The sequence below is a fragment of the Ruditapes philippinarum genome, unplaced genomic scaffold (genome assembly GCF_026571515.1).
Source record: "Ruditapes philippinarum isolate M1 unplaced genomic scaffold, ASM2657151v2 ctg1765_1_1_1_1, whole genome shotgun sequence".
NCBI classification, from domain to species: Eukaryota; Metazoa; Mollusca; class Bivalvia; order Venerida; family Veneridae; genus Ruditapes; species Ruditapes philippinarum.
This window is the reverse complement of record NW_026864712.1, coordinates 1-18,205: the sequence shown is the minus strand read 5'-3', so window position 1 is coordinate 18,205 and position 18,205 is coordinate 1. Positions and strand designations below refer to the sequence as shown.

The 18,205-nt window shown below is 34.2% G+C and overlaps 2 protein-coding genes across 2 annotated transcripts; one reads left to right on the top strand and one right to left on the bottom strand.

Annotated features, from left to right (window-relative positions):
* Positions 1-559: 559 nt before the first annotated feature.
* LOC132726590 (uncharacterized) lies at positions 560-15,794 on the bottom strand. Its single transcript, XM_060711926.1, has 3 exons — positions 15,662-15,794; positions 2,110-2,357; positions 560-1,571 (listed from the first exon to the last, which is right to left on the bottom strand). Exons 2-3 carry the CDS (start codon positions 2,318-2,320, stop codon positions 1,315-1,317), a joined length of 468 nt encoding a protein of 155 aa, XP_060567909.1. The 5' UTR covers positions 2,321-2,357; positions 15,662-15,794; the 3' UTR covers positions 560-1,314.
* On the top strand, positions 4,230-8,463 carry LOC132726592 (uncharacterized). Its single transcript, XM_060711928.1, has 2 exons — positions 4,230-4,355; positions 6,299-8,463. Coding segments are annotated over exons 1-2 (2,085 nt in total). The 5' UTR covers positions 4,230-4,353; the 3' UTR covers positions 8,382-8,463.
* Positions 15,795-18,205: the final 2,411 nt, after the last annotated feature.

The window sequence follows — 18,205 nt, the reverse complement described above, 5'->3', positions numbered from 1 at the left end:
AGGTGGGGGAATATGGACATTTGTCCTTCAATAGTTGTACTTAATATCAAACAATTGCTGTTTGTGGCAGTGGATCTTTTTCATTTATTGGAATAAATTTATGAGATTGAACTATACTCAACTGTAATATACATTTAAATATATTTCATGAAGATAATATGTGATAATATAAAATCACAATTTAGTTGGTTTTTTTACCAATATTTAAGGTTTATTTAGATATATCAAAACAAAAAATGTTTTCTACTGTCTTTATATCCTCATTTTCATGTGATGATTCAAATAAGACAAACAGAATGCTAATTTACTTCCATTGCACTATCAGAATTTTCAGCGCAAAAAGGTTGTAACTTGAGATACAACCATTTTGCACTGAAATTTAAGAGCAATTTGAGATACAACCTTTTGACAAATATTGATTTAACTTGTTAATTTTCAGAATCCATTTAAAATACTTACTGAGGATATGCATAACCACAAAATACATTGAAAATGTTAAAACTGTTATTTTGTGGAAAAAAGTGAGTTACAACCGTTTTGCGCTAAGCCCACGATATATGTAATGTACACAAGAGTGTTTTACATGTATTGATGAAATAATTTATAGATCTATATGCAATCACTGGCTTACCCACAGAAGAAAATATAGCTTTAGAAGTCTTTGCCAGTGAAATATAAATTAATCTTCTACTTGTCACAAACAAATATCCTATAAATTCCATGCTTTGTTCTATTGATTTTAATTAATTAATACAATGTAATACTGATATTTGTCCCATGATTTAATATGCTCTATTTTATGACACCATCAAATCAGGACATACATTTTACATATAATGAAGTGTATTTCTGCTGATATTTTCATTCATTTATGATACAATGTGTTTATACTTTTCATCTGCATTTAAATATAGTTCTGCTACAGTTTAATTATCAAAATATAATTCAAATTATTATTTAAGTAATTTATTGAAAATCGTGTAATGAAGTAAACTACATTACAATCTGTCCCGTCTCCAAGATCAAAGTGACCTTCAACTAGTCACATTCTTCTGATGGATTCATTAGACATCATTTTACTGTCATTTTAGTGCCAGAATGAGTTAATTTATAAATAAAACAATTGCAGCAATCCCTGTTTGTTATTACACCATTCAGAAACAGCCAATATAAAATCAGCTGACTTTGTCCATTTCAGTGAAGAAAAAATTTATCTGTTTCTGGTCTTATTTTTGAACATTTGATAGCTATAAAATTATGGCAAAATTGATGAGATGTTCCAAACTTGTAGATGCTAATGGCCGACATGTCACTTTAATGCAGACGTAAACACATGATACCATCTCGTCCATCTCTTAGATAAACATGCCATCCTGCTTGAGACTGTCCTTCACTTTGACCTTCATTCTCTGTGTTACCATGGAGATATACAGGAAAGAATGACCTTGGACCATGACCCAGGCACAATAACACACCATGAAGGAGGCCGTCAAAATCAAAGTAAAACACGTGCTCCCGATAATACTCATCTGTATCATCGTTATGCTGAGTTAACGAAATCATCATACCAACTATAAATAGAGAGCATATGATAGCTGATATCTGCTGTAAGTAATCCTTTGAAAATTAAAATTCAAGACAACATTTTATATAAAATATCATTGTCTTCATTAGCCCTTAAACTGTTAGAACAAACAGTAATTAGAGACAGGTCAGCACAAAGGTTTTATACTGATGGCTGGCCAACTTCAAATTCTCACCTTGATATACCTAAAATTGACAATGAACTGTTCCGAAATGAAAATTGGAAAAGTCCATTTAAGAAATTCAGCAGGTCAAGGGTTTTGTTATTACATTTTTTTTTGTAGAAATTTATTTTACTCAATCTTTTTCTGATGCACTAACTATCTTTTTGAGCCTAGTACTAATTTATAGATTTTAATTTTCTGAGGTCAATAAATAATAAAACTTTCATCATTTTGGGTCCAATACTAATGCAGTATTCAACTCAATTGGTTTCGTACCTATTTCTAAGAAATTTTTGTATGTAAGAAATTTTTTTTTTATCTATAATTCAAATTTTCTAAATGGATTTAATTCTCAACTTACCCTGTTTGCCAACCAAGCAAGCTTCCTTTGGTAGACCTGGCAAATCTACACAAAATATCATCTCTAGGTGAACAGTGTCTTCATGTTGATTAGTCATTTCTAGAACAAACACTTTATTTTGTACACCAAGTACTACACGATACACAGGCCTTTGATCGTCCAGGAATGCTTTTTCTGTAAGGATCTCAATATTTTCAAAATCCCCTTTCATAGCATTATTATCCTTGGTAAATTCAAAATGCTTCCCACTGAAAAAGTTATATAAAATGTTGTTGTATTGTTATTTGTCTACTCTATCTAATATAACATAAAGGATATAATACTAGAGCTGTTTAAAGAGTTTGTAGAAAAGGCAAACAAACTGATGTGGTCAAGTGGTTAACATGTTGGACTAGTAATCTAAGGATTGCTGACCATGTGGGTTCAAACCCTGTCAGGGGCAATCCGTTGTTTCCTTGAGCAAGAAACTTTTTATTCATTGCTTAGTACTGGTTGGTTCCAGGAACGGATTCGAGAGTGTTTCAATAAGCTATAGCTTCCAACACAATCAAACTAAAATAAATAAATATAAAATATAAAATAAATATAACTTTAAACAGATGAAGAATCCGGGGCAACAGTGTATCGGATAAGACACACAGCAGACTACTGAAAGTAACACAACCAAATGAGCCAAATCATGACAAAACCAACATAATGCGTTTGCGACCAGCATGGATCCAGACCAGCCTGCGCATCCGCACAGTCTGATCAAGATCCATGCTGTTCACTATCAGTTTCTCTACAAGGGTTAGAAAGCGAACAGCATAGATCCTGATCAGACTGCGCGGATGCGCAGGCTGGTCTGGATCCATGCTGGCCGCAAACGCATTATGTTACTTTTGTCATGACGCGGCTCAAATCTCCTAGAATGTGTTACATCAGTTCTTAAAAAACACAAAATGTTGTCCTGTAAGGAAAATTAGTGACATTCTTGGTTTGAAATTGACTTTGGTACAATTGAAATACATGAAACCAGATAGTCAATTTAGTGAAGATAATACCCTGGTACTTAAGAAGACATGGGAAAAAACATGATCATTTCTCTATGTAAATGAGTATGGGATCCACTCTTATATGTTTAATGTATATAATGTAAAGTCAAAAATTTCCCGGACTAGGTTGATATCTCAAAAAGTTGATATCTTCTTTTTCCATGAAACTTTGCATATTGACAATAATTGTCGGTCTGCATTATTTAATCAATGGATTTGTTCTTACTAAAGTGTTACCTAGTAAATATTCATCTTTGAAACATCGAAAAACTCAAGGCATGAGGCACTTTGAAAATCATTAATTTCACTTTCACATTTTCTTGAAAAAGTTTAAATTATTTCAGAATTTTAAGTCAAATCATTATAAAATTATGATCTTATTGAAGTTTTATTTTGTTATGATTTCATTACAATTACATGTATAACATTTAGCTTGATTTCTGCTTTTTTTGTTTTCTCTTTATCACCAAGACCAAAGGCAGGCTAAGTAAAAATATTAGAAATTCTTTTATAAAAACAGTTTTGTAAGTTAAATTTTAATCTCTGTAAAAAAAATAAAAATGAAACCAAGACCAAAAATAATGAAAATTTGCTCTAAAATACATGTACACAGTATATAAATTCTGTGGTGAAAACTGAAAAGTTGGATAGTCTCAGTACGGAAATAAAGAATGAAAGAATGAGGATGAAATGTTGACTTAAATATGAGGGTCATGATGACCTAACACGTTACTCATCACCACCACACAGTTACAACATTGAATGTCTTTTAATGATTACAATGTATTTGAAAAATGTAAGACTGAATGCTAAATGTAAGTGTTCACACAATTTTTCAGTGATAATATCTAAACCCTTGAAACAATTAAAATTACAGGAGTTCATGTTACAGATATTAATTTTTTGGAAGAATAAACAAAATCCTTATGGAAATAAAATCATGAAGAGGAAAGAAAATTCAATATTTTCCCTTTGAATTGACACCCCTTTATTTTGGTATGATCAGGAAGCTAATTATGTAAAGGTAATGATTTCAATCTCATCATCTTAATGTAAAAGCAACTATGCGCAAATAATATTCTTTCAGTTTGATGAACTATAAATGAGCCGTGTTGAAATGATGTTTTTTTAATCACACCAGTCCTATCTTCTGACAAAAGAACAGAGATGAAATAAGAACTCAGAGAGATTATTTATGAATTATGCATGAATGTGAGTATATTTTAACTAAGGTTTTATCAAAGATGCATAAAACAAACTTGGGCAAAGTTATGAGAAAGCAAACATGTATCTTTTATATTATATTTTTCTACATGGTTTTTAAGCTTGACATTTAGACTTCAATGTGACATGTTTTTAGAAGCTTCTATACCTTTATTATATTATCAATAATTTTTACCTTGGGACATTTATACTGTTGAAAATACACACAATGTATATTCAGTAAAGAGAGAATGTGAAAATAATGCACAAATTGTGAAACAGTAAAGCAGAACAGTGCAATTTTATGGTAGAAACAAGCACCTTGAATGGTAAGCATATTTACCTATCGGCTCTTTTGTTAAAAGCGGTCTAGTAAATCACTTACCGACCGCTTAAAAGGTCTGCAAATATATACTGACCTGTTTATGTTCTATTGTTGTCTATACAATAGAAAATATGTAAAATCGAGAAACTCGTGCATTACAGTACACAATATTCACTGTAAAATAATGCTGAATTATAGAAAGGGGGGAGGGGAGGGGGGGTAATGACCACTGTGAATTGGAAAAAGGGGCGATATATATGTTAAAGATTAATAGAAATAAATTAGCGCATACGCCTGTAAGGACCCTCATAACATATATTCCAGATTATCTGTGAGAAAAACGAACTGGCTACTGTTCTGGCATTGAAGTTTGTGTTTCGCAGATATTTAAATGAGTACAACAATGCACATTTGACCTTTCTTTAAAGTTTGCTTTTCGGTTTATCTAACACATTTGCCGAACTATATAACTTCATAAGATACTAGTTTTCGGCATTTATTTCCACAACTATGTATGAATATGCACAATCCTGCTTTATTTAACAATTCTGCATTGTGGGATGTAATACGACGATTATCTTATTGGTGCATATCGAATAAAAGTCAACTTCTGCATCTTTCTTTCCCAAAATATTTCTTTCATTGAGAGTATAGCTCATCTTAAGTATTAAGACTGTTTTTCTCATTTTTTTCCCCGTTATTTTTACATTACAATTTTAATTTTGTATACCAGTACTTGCCTGTTCTTCACAAGAATAAGACTTACGCTTCCATTCTAGACCGCGTGCTTACAGGCGGTCTTATCAAACATATGAATAACGGATGATGCTAATTAAGAATACACCGAAAGAAAACTCTTCCAAACATGGATGAAATTCTAAGAACATTTAAAATCAGCCATCATAAAAAACAACAACAACAAAACCCAACTTACATGACGGTATAACTACATGTATTACTAATATTTATTCATAGAAGCCAGTCTTTTACTTTCCTTTGAAAAAATCGTATACTTTAATTATATAAGAAATAGCCTGATCATCTATTTACCATGAAATGTATTATATATAAAGATAAAGTGTTCCGTTTTTAAAAAGCATTATTTGTAAAGATATTACCTAATTTACATTTCATTTTAATAAAGGCACAGGTGACAGTATCAGTGTTTGGACACCCATCCCACCCTGCCCCTAGGTCTGCATAGTATTTACAGACCCGGTGGCCTTTGAAAAACTTCAATCACTATGCTCTCTCGGTCTTCAAATCGCCAGCCGGGTCTGTAAATACTATGCAGACCTATTCCTCGTATGGTAACTATTACTTATAGTTCATCAAACTGAAAGAATATTATTTGCGCTTAGTTGGTGAGATATTATAATTTAAAAGTATTTCCAGGAAAGTGTTTGTTTTTAAAGATCATTCATGAGAATGACAACCTGGCTAGCATGTTGAAGTCAACTTTAGTGTTTCATAGATATGCATTAATACAGTGTAACATCAGAAAACCAAACACCTGTGGGAGTATAGTCAAAGACTTCGTATTGTGAAAGTTTCCAGAATTCAGAGTTTTAGAAATAAACATGAAATTGGAATACATGTAATTATAAATTGTCTCTCTCTCTTGCAGGATGTCTGACATACCCAACCATACAAGGAGTTTTTCACTGCGACTATCTAAAGTGCTAAATGACATTGGTGTAAGTGATGCCACGGTTAGAAAAAGGAGAGAAATTATGTTGGCAAATGAAACTATTAAAATAATACAGCAAAAAATGCTAGGGAAGGAAGTAACGATATATAGTTTTGGGAGCCAGACAGAAGGCACCACAACAGTAGGGCTTCTTTCAGATACTGACACTCTTGTTTCAGACAACCGTTTAAATATTATACAAGATCTTGCAGAGTGGCGTGTAGGATATAAAAATCTATTGATGGTGCATGATCCTAATACACCTCCAGGGTATTGTCTTCTACAAGAGATATATGACAATGATCCTAGCCCAGTTGTTCATATACAAACTGGAAGAGACCTTGTAAGGAATGACTGGTTTGTAGATAGAATGCCTGCGGGTACTGTAAGACATGGACCATCATTGTCTACACGCGGTTTACAAGGATTTTTCGATGATGACACTGTGCATGCATTCTATTGTAAATCATGGCCAAAGGAGGCAAGACAGTGGATAAATACAACAAGACCTGGGGATTGGCCTCCTGAAGAATTAAAGAGGCAAGCTATGAATGATGGATGTTTTGTTGTACCGGTTGGTTTGCATGGTACTGAAAATGAGGAATTTCAATGGAGAATATCAACATCATTAACAGAACGCAGGCTGATGTTCAGCTTAAACATAGTTCAAATCAGGTGTTATGTTTTAATGAAAATGATTCTAAAATCTTACCAGACCCTTGTTTCTGAAGATGCTTTATCAAGTTTCATCTGTAAAACAGTACTCCTTCATTGCATTGAAAGAGAAGGAGAAAATCTCTGGCAAGATGATAACTTACTAAACTGTTTGAATATTTGCTTAAAATTTCTGCATGACTGTGTTTTGTTAGAGCATTGCCCACACTTTATTTTACGGGAAAACAACCTGATGGCAAGACGTATTCCACCAGACATCAAACCACAAATTCTTGCCACACTACAATATATTTTAGATAGTGATGGTAATGCTTTAAATGAAATCCAAATTGACCAGCTTGGTATAAGATTAAGTTTGATACAGTTTCAAAATGCTCACCACACTTATATATCTGAAGTAGATCTACCAGGGCCTACAATGACACAATCAGTATCAGAACACCTGCTTTATAATTTCATGCTAGGTTTGAGTGCACGCATTAAGGAAATCATCTCTACTTTGACAGATTACAAAACTGAAACTGTTGTTCAAACTTTATCACAATATATTGACAAGCTTGTAAGCAATTATCCTGAAGGTGATGACACTGCAAAGACAGCCTGTACTGTCCTATCATCCTTCTTATACATGTCACATGGATCAGTTCTTGCTTCTCGGTGTGTTTCTAGGAATGAACCAATTACAGAAAACATTCTTCTTATACTAGAACAAGGTTCAATGACTGATTTCTCATGTAGCTTAAAACAAGCATCAGTGTTTTACTGTAAAGGAGACATCCCTCAGACTAAAAGCATACTTGATCAAATAGATCAACAATATAGCATTGAACATTTGCAATCTGTTTGTGGTTGTTACCAGAGTCCAGATAGAGGAAGGCGAAAACATGAATTTCAGGAAGTTTGTCATGAAGGTGATATAAAACATGCATTAAAGCACACAGCTTTTTGTGTCAGGTTCCTACCATGTGAAGTAAACTGTGTCCCGGAGGAGCTAAAACAGGAGTATTTTCGCACAGCATCGGGCATGCATCATTCCAGAGGGCAGCATGACGATTGGATGGACTGGGCTGTAGTAGACTCTATCCCCTTTTTCCATTTCTTACAATACAAAGTCTTTTCCCATCAAGGTAACAGAGAAAGGAAATTGATGGCTGTTGACAAGCTTAGACAAGCCATAGCCACTGAGCCAAACCTTGGACACAAAGAAACAGCCCTAAATTTACTTGCACAATGTTTGGAGCAGGAATATGCATTGGATGATGCTTTACATTGCTACAATGCATCAATTAACCATCGTACAAATCACAATGCTGCATATTCTCTCATATCAAACATCACATATTAGACTCTAGAATAAATGATTAATCTTACTTAGACTGTAAGTCTGGTTAACTCATAGGTAGAAAATGAAAATTTATATTTAATAACATGTACAGTATCAACATGAAAAAGCAGCTTATCATATGATCTAAAACAAATAATTTTGAAATGATATTACAGGAAGAAACAAGAACGTGTTTGTTAAACACAAATGTCCCCGGCTCCGATTCTTGTCGGTAGCAATATTTCAAACAATGTTTACCCATTCACTCAGTTATGGACAGAAACATTGCCAAAAAATTGTTAACACAAGTTATATAGCTTGACAGAGTCATGGCATTTTGTAATTTTGAAATATATAAGTTGCCAAGTCATTGTTATGACTTGTGAAGTGATAAATATTCAACTTTATCAAATATATATAAATGTAAGAAATCTATACTTGGCACCCTTGACCTTGACCCACTGCCACCTATAGAATATCATGCAAGTTATCTTCCTACCAAATATGAATACACCTGTCAATAAATAAAGGCTGTATGGGCAAAGATGTTAAAATCTATTTTGAGCATTGATGACCTTGATCAAACTGACCCCTAACTCCATCCAAAGGAAGAATACCATGCAAGTTATTTTCCAACCAAATATGAAATAAATCTGTCAATAAATAAAGGCTGTATGGGCAAAAGTGTAAAAATCTATTTTTAGCACTTGTGACCTTGACCCAACTGACCCCTAACTCCATCCAGAGAAATAATAACATGCAAGTTATCTTCCTACCAAATATGAAATATATCTGTCAATAAATAAAGGCTGTATGAGCAAAAGTGTAAAAATCTATTTTTAGCACTAGTGACCTTGACACACGGATCCCTAACTCAATCAAAAGGAAGAATACCATGCAAGTTATCTTCCTATCAAATATGAAATACACCTGTCAATAAATAAAGCCTGTATGGGCAAAAGTGTAAAAATCTTTTTTTAGCACTTGTGACCTTGACCCAACTGACCCCTAACTCCATCCAGAGAAAGAATAACATGCAAGTTATCTTCCTACCAAATATGAAATATATCTGTCAATAAATAAAGGCTGTATGAGCAAAAGTGTAAAAATCTATTTTTAGCACTGGTGACCTTGACCCAACTGACCACTAACTCCATCAAATTTTATGTTCCTATCAATTATAAATGACATCTGTCTATAGAATATGGTTAATACACCTATAAAAATGTAAAAATCTATTTTTAACATTGGTGACCTTGACATTGGTGACATTGACCTTGACCCAAATGACCCCTTACTATACCCAAAGAAGGAGGACCTCCCTTGGCATGTTTGTATTAAACATGAAAGACATCAACCAAAAAATAAAGGCTGTACGAGCAAAAATGTTTAAATTTATTTTCTAAACCAGTGACCTTGACCTTGACCCTAGAGACCACTTACTCCACAAAAAATTAGAGGACCATTAAAGGTATCCACCTACCAAATATGCAAGATATCATAAAATAAATTAAGCAATTAAGAGAAATTTACGATAAATCCAACTTGCCGGAATAGGTTAACCAGACAAGGCCCTATTTTCAAAGTGTAAAAAGGGAAATAACTGGGAAATATGGATGACACAGTTATATAACTTGGCAATATCATGTACTTTGTATTGATAAGTAAGTGTGGAAATTATGAAGCCATTAGTATAGATAGAATTTAAGATATTTCCAACTTGCTGTTTTAGGTTAACCATTATTAAATTTCTAAGTGCTGAAAAGGGCAATAACTTGGTAAATATGGAAGCCATAGTTATGTAACTTGACCAGATCATGTACTTTGTATTGATTAGTAAGTGTGTAAACTAAGAAGCCATTGATACAGGTAGAACTTAAGAAAAATCAAACTTGCCGTTCTAGGTTAACCTCGTACGGACAGACGGACGGACGTTCCAACATTTTGGGTTTAGGGGCTATTTTCTTTGTTATTTTCTTTGTTTTCTTAAGGGCTACTAGCCCCTAAACCCTTTGATCACGGAATGAACCTATTGTTCTCTTTTGTTCTCTTTACTGTTATATAGCCCCTAAACCCAAAATGTTTGCTCGGACGGACGTTCCAACATTTTGGCTTTAGGGGCTATTTTCTTTGTTATTTTCTTAAAGTTTGTTTTCTTAAGGGCTACTAGCCCCTAAACCCTTTGATCACGGAATGAACCTATTGTTCTCTTTACTGTTGTATAGCCCCTAAACCCAAAATGTTTGCTCGGACAGACAGACGGACGGACGGTTCAATTACTATATGCCCGGGGGCATAAAAATAATTGTTTTGCATGAGCTGCATCCAAGTTTTATTTTTCCCCCTGAAAGACATCAAATAAAATGAGCAGGAAATAAGTATATTTTCAATATGAATACATGTATCAAATATCGAAAGAGGTGGGTACATGATTGAATCATAAGGTAATAGGTAACACTGATTATCGTAACCACATTTGAGCCGCATCATGACAAAACCAACGTAATGCGTTTGCGACCAGCATGGATCCAGACCAGTCTGTGCATCCCCGCAGTCTGGTCAAGATCCATGCTGTTCGCTTACAAACCCTATTACAAGTAGAGAAACTGATAGCGAACAGCATGGATCCCGATCAGACTGTGCGGGTGCAAATGCATTACGTTGGTTTTGTCATGACACGGCTCATTTTTATCATTCTTGAGATACAGACAGGTGACTTCAACATGAAGAAATCGCTCAGAACTAGATGTTACTTAACATAGTTATCCAGTGCCATACAGGGCATGTGATTATCAAGGAAGATAACAAAAGTTGTTACATTTTGAGATAAAAAGAAACTTCATTAATGGATGTTATATAATATCCTACATATTGCATTTTAAAAGGACAATAGTTCATCTCATTGTGCTTGTTTGTATAATAGTTAATGCTGTAAACCATTTTATTACAATCATCTATGGAATAAATTTAAAAACTATTTTTGGCTTTTAATGTATTCACTCAAAAACAAGAAGATATCAAATTACAACCTGAAAACTTATTATAACTATGCTTATCTTTGGGTAAAATACTTTTATTGCAGAAATTTATTGAAAACTAGTTAATTCTTCCTGAATATGTGTAGTTTGAATAAGTGAGTGTATACTATGTTTTGCAAGCTGCATTCCCTATAACTTGTCAAATGGTCTAATTTCTTATAAAAAAAATACCAGGCTTTTTTTTAATGACACTTTGTAATCATACTGTGATTACCTGTAGTGTGTAGAGTTTTAAACATTCATATTGGCAAAAGCCATGGTATTCTTGGTGGGTTTTTTTGCCGATTGTTTACAAATGTGTACTTTATAGATTTAAACAAAATTCAGAGGAAATTGTTCTTTTCTTTTTATAACAGTATCTATCTATCAATATTAAATATAAAATATATATTAAGTTAAAAGAATGAGAACAATGGTCAACATGGTGACAATCACTGAACACAGCACCTGATATATCCCAGCCACACCAGCAACACACCTAGATGGACACCAATACAAAAATTTGAAACAGGGACTTCAAGAGCAGAGAAAGGAGGAACCCTATTGTGTTTAATCTACCAAGTTAAAACGACTCCACTGACACGATGAGACTGGAAACAATGTTTCGAGATTGATGTTCCATTTCATGAAAAGGTAGAACAATGACTCGTGTGCAAAATTTCAGATCATCTAATAATACTCTGTTTTTCCAAAATTATCATTTTTATTGTGAAAAATGACTGAAAATTGAAAAGCGTTGCATTTACTCAAATCGGGCTTAGAATAACGCAAAAATAAGATTAACAATATTTTTCGTATATTTTTTTCACTATCTTTTGCGTATAGTTAAATGTTAAGTGCCCCATCTGATTTATGTTAGGAATTCATATTTCATGTTTTAAGCTTTTAAACCGCAGTGGAGTTCCTTCAAAGTAGTTTGTTTCACTAGTTTTTTTTTTTTATCACATACAGGCAACAGAACTTTGTAACATAGCAATATCCATATGTACATATATCTCTTCAAGTCCCAAATCAGTACTAGGAAATTATTAGGAAATGCTCTAAATTTGATGCAGCCAATTAGTATATTCTAATGTATTTCAGTACAATAGTATTAATACTAGTTAAGTTTAAATATATATATACTGATGAAAGCAGAAACTTATCTAAACCACCCTGAGACTAACCAGTACTGGTGTCACATGACATCCTTTTATGCCATAAACCTATGATTCCTAGGTTAAGAAGAGGGCATCTAAACCACAAGGGCACAGCTCGCCTGCCTTGATTCTAATATTGAATAGCAACCAATAAAATTTAGTCTAAATGCAAACAGCATCCCAACATTGATGCATGCATTTCAAAAGGTAAGACGGGACAGCACAAAAATTCTATATAAATTATCAAACTTCGCAAAATAAATGATGTAAGAAATTGAAAGATATGATAGTGTAAATGTAATTTGCTGTTAATGTTACATCAAAGTATATTAAACTAGACCTATCAATGAAGGTGATTAATACCCCCACCGGCAACTTTGACTTTTTGAAAAAAAAGTAGTCTGAAGAAAAATTTGAACACAAACTATCAAGTGTGTACAAAGAAATATTTCAATTAATTGTAATCACAACTGGGGTCTCGAAAAAAGCTTGCTATACACCAAGTTTGAATACAATATCTCATTCCTAACTCTAGTTATTGTCCGGAAACCATTTTTCTATTTTTAGTAACACTGTAACAGTGACCTTGACCCTAGGGGGTCCAAATGCAATACCAACCCAGGTCTTCATATAGGCTTCCTATACACCAAGTTTGAATACAATATCTCATTCCTAACTCTAGTTATTGTCCGGAAACCATTTTTCTATTTTTAGTAACACTGTAACAGTGACCTTGACCCTAGGGGGCCAAATGCAATACCAACCCAGGTCTTCATATAAGCTTCCTTTACACCAAATTAGATTACAATATCTCATTCCTAACTCTAGTTATTGTCCGAAAAATAATTTTCTATTTTTCCTAACGGTGACCTTGACCCCAGGGGGCCCAAATGCAATACCAACCCAGGTCTTCATATAAGCTTGCTATAGACCAAGTTTAATAACAGTATCTCATTCCTAAGTCAAGTTATTGTCTGGAAACCATTTTTCTATTTATAGTGACCTTGACCTTGACCCCAGAGGGCCCAAATGCAATACCAACCCAGGTCTTCATATAAGCTTGCTATACGCCAAGTTTGATAACTATATCTCATTCCTAACTCTAGTTATTGTCCGGAAACCATTTTTCTATTTTTAGTAACAGTGACCTTGACCCCAGGGGGTCAAAATGCAATACCAACCCAGGTCTTCATATAAGCTTTCTATACACCAAGTTTGATTACAGTATCTCATTCCTAAGTCAAGTTATTGTCCGGAAACCATTTTTCTATTTTTAGTAAACAGTGACCTTGACCCCAGGGGGCCCAAATGCAATACGAGGGCTGTCCAAAAAATCCGTGCACTGCAGTAATTGTCGTGAGAGTTATTAATAAAAACAAATGAATAATATATCACTTGAAGCGGAAATCTGTCTCAAATAAGAAAACAAAAGAAAAAGCCAGGTAACCGGCGTGTCGTGTAAAAGAATGGTCATTAAGTTACCTTAGTAACGTAATACAGGCGCACGGCAAAAATTTGGGTTAGTTCATTACTGTAATTGTATTCATTGTTTGTTGCTTGTAAAGTGACATTTGCTGTTTATGTTATAATTTGTTTTACTGTCAAAAGAAGAATGATTGATGCAAAGCATTTTGTAGTTTTTATTGTTCTTATGCAACGACCATGTAACATATCCCACCAGTGAACGAATATATTGGACAACCCTCGTCACATAGTCCGGCATTACGGACGGACGTCTGCCTGACGGGTTGTCATCGTCTACCGACTCTCGCCCTTCTACAGAGCGTTTGTGCCATTTAAAAATCAGCCTTCGTGACACTGAACTTGTCCCCGTTTGCCCTTTTTAAGATCTTTGTAGGTATCTGTTTGTGTTTTACCAATATTTGCACAAAATGTAATGATCGTCCGTATTTCCAGACGTTTAGCGACTGACATTTTCACATAATTAAATCATTGACGACCTCACACAAATGTGTGTTAACGACTGTTACAATAAGGCAAACAACGTCATATTTTATAGTGATGTTAGGAATGCGTACACATACTTTCCGTGAATTTTTACGTTTATGTGTAGTGTTTAAAGAACACCCTGATGCATAAAAGTAATGAACTAACCCAATTTTTTGTCGTGCGCCGGTATAACGTTACCAAGGTAACTGTATGACGATTCGTTTTCACGACATGCCGGTTAAACGTTTTTTTCTTTTGTTTTCTCATTTGAGACAGATCTCCCCTTCAAGTGATATATAATTAACGTTTTTCTATCAAAAACTCTCACGACAATTACTGCAGGGCACGAATTTTTTGGACAGCCCTCGTACCAACCCAGGTCTTCATATAAGCTTGCTATACGCCAAGTTTGATAACAATATCTCATTCCTAACTCTAGTTATTGTCCTGAAACCATTTTTCTATTTTTAGTAACGGTGACCTTGACCTTGACCCCAGGGGGCCCAAATGCAATACCAACCCAGGTCTTCATATAAGCTTGCTATACGCCAAGTTTGATAACAATATCTCATTCCTAACTCTAGTTATTGTCCGGAAACCATTTTTCTATTTTTAGTAATGGTGACCTTGACCCCAGGGGGTCCAAATGCAATACCAACCGGAGTTTCCAAATAAGGTTGCTATATACCAAGTTTGATTACAATACCTCATTCCAAACTCTAGTTATCGTACGGAAACCATAATGTGGACCGACCGACCAACAAGCTGACTCCTATATACCCCCCCTAAACTTCGTTTGTGGGGGTATAAAAACTTAAATGAGCCGCGTCACGACAAAACCAACATAGTGCGTTTGCAAACAGTATGGATCCAGACCAGCCTGCGCATCTGCGCAGTCTGATCAGGATCTATGGTGTTCACTATCAGTTTCTTTACTTATAGAGTTGGTAAGCAAACAGTATGGATCCTAATCAGACTGTGCGAATGCGCAGGCTGGTCTAGATCCATGATGGTCGCAAACGCACTATGTTGGTTTTGTCATGACGCGGCTCAAATACATGCTCTTAACTATTCATCTTGTTCTTACAAATTTTGATAAGCCAGAACGCCACAATCTCTCATACAAATTATTAATTAATCAGTACATACAAAGTTTATCTAATTAAATACTCACCATCCCTCTTTCACTGTTACTGGAACATACTCCAATGTGTTAGGATTGATAAAGTGCTAGCCCATAATGAAGGTTTGCCATTAAAAGTTTGCCTGTAGAATTGATACTCTTTCCCAATATAGGTCAACTGTTTTACATAGGGATTATGACCCGAGCATCAGACAGTTCATTTCATATACAGATCCAATGGTCCAGCAGATTTTGTCTTCAAATCTCTGATATCTTCCTCTAGACCAATTATTGTACACCAAATACTGTAAGTTTAACAAAGGGAAATGATATATTGCAAAAGATTACTGTATGTGTATTTGAATTCGCAGAAGAATATTTTCACAGTGCATTTTGGGGGTTTCTACAAACATTCGCACTATTAACAAAAGAATGCTCATTTACGTGCATAATTTTTTTCACAGTTTTACAAAGTTTTACACTCTTTATATAAATCAGTTTGCTAGTGTATTTGTGTTTCACTGATATGATGATTATTATGATGTTATTTGTATAAAAAACACTACACTGTACCTAAGTGTTCAAGTGTAAAGCTTGTCATTAATCAATCACATGTATAAAGAAACCAAAATTTACTATACCATATGACATATTAAAGTTATATAATAACTAGAAATGTGTCCATAGGACACAGGTGCCCCCCACACTCCACTGTTTCGTCAATTTATGACTCTTGGTCAAATATTTTTTGGGCTTCATGTGCCACAAGTTGAAAACTAAAAATCTTTTACTAAGTAAAGGGCAAGAACTTTACAAATACTGAATAAATCCACAAGCAAACCCCAAGGTGCATTAGTGCCCAACTTTATTTGTCATCCAATGAAAACGCTGTATTTCTTAAAAATTCTGTGCGTTAATTTTCATAGACGTATAAAAGTCGATAATATATCAAATTCTGTTCATAGTCAATTTCTATTTTTCATAGTACTTCATAGAACCGCATAGTGACATACTAAAGTGAATGATAATGAGGCCAAATAAAGCTTGACACTAAGTATGTAAGTATTCATCCGTAGCTGTTCTACAGAAATTAGAAACATTCTCCTGTCGCTATCGCTCCCGTTGAAGTTTCTAATTTCTGTAGACAGCACGGATGAACACTAACATATACTAAGTACACATGCTGACTAACATTCTTGTAATTTTTCAAGCCTACAGATCAAATATTTTTGAGCTATGCATGAACAAGTTGAAAACTGCAAATTTATATTAAAAACAAAGGGTAATAACTCTAACAAAACTGAAAAAAATCCACATGCAAAACCCCAGGTGCATAGCTCCACAGTGATGTTTGATCATTATTCCTGTTAAGTTGGTTTGATTCTAATCAAGCAATCAAGGGAACAAATGATACATTATAAGGGAACAGTTTTTTACTAAGTCAAGGGCAATAACTCTAGAAATACTGGATACATCCACAAGTGAAAACCCCAGGTGCAACAACTACACATGCTGACCAACATTCCTTTTAAGTTTCATGACTCTAGGTCAAATACTTTTTGAGCTACATGCAACACAAGTTGGAAAATTGCAAATTTTCACCAAGTAAATTGGCAATAACTCTACAAGTACTAAATAAATCCACAGGAAAATACCCATGTGCACAACTACACATGCTGATTAACATTCCTGTAAAGTTTCATGACCCTAGGTCAAATACTTTTTGAGCTACTTGTGACACAAGTTAATAATTGCAAATTTTTATTAAGTGAAAGGCAATAACTCTGACTAACAGCAAAAAATCCACAAGCGAAACCCCAGTTGTGCACAACAACACATGCTGAGCAACATTCCTGTGAAGTTTCATGACTCCTAGGTCAAATAGTTTTTGAGATATGTGCGACACAAAATGAGAATAGACGGATAGAAGGATGGGACATCAGACGAAAATAGGGATAAAGGGCCATATCTAGTTATTTTCTTTTATTTTAATAGAGGGGCCATGAACCCCTTATTGCTATTGTTATTGAATGAATTCTTTTTTTCTCTTTTGTTCTGTTTACAGTCAGATGGCCCCCCTATCCCTAATCTGGTAGTGCGGACGGACTGACGGATGGAAAGGACGGAAAAGGATAAAGCTAAAAGCCCCCCCCCCCTAAAAGTGGGGGCACAAAAAGCTCAATGTAATTTCTAATTTCTGAATTGATATAATGACCCTACCTATTTTGTTCTTTGTTGACCCCAAATAATTTTTGGATAGATTATAACTGGTGGTTACCATCTCTAGCGGCTGCAGCTACCATCATCATAACTCAGGGTAAAAACAACCGTTTCCCCAGTCTTGTTCAATACTAAAACAGTACTGTAAAAACATAAATAATAAATAATGACTTTTTTTTTTTTTAACAACACCTTGGTTTAACAAAAAAATTCCTGAAGAAATTTTTTTTCTCATTCCTGGTAGCTTTTGGGTACGAGATTAAGCCACAGTGATGAGCGGTTCACAAAACATTGGTTTTTAACATATATCTGTCAATTCAATATAAAAAAATCTTAATGTAGTGGTAAATATGTGTATTATACAGAAATAAAAGT

What these genes read in the sequence shown, in the direction of transcription:
- LOC132726590 (XM_060711926.1), bottom strand. Translation starts at nt 2,320, where the DNA reads ATGAAAGGGGATTTTGAAAATATTGAGATCCTTACAGAAAAAGCATTC. An exon ending in TTGCTTGGTTGGCAAACAGG is followed by an intron (nt 1,572 to 2,109) that starts GTAAGTTGAGAA and finishes CTCTATTTATAG; the next exon opens with TTGGTATGATGATTTCGTTA.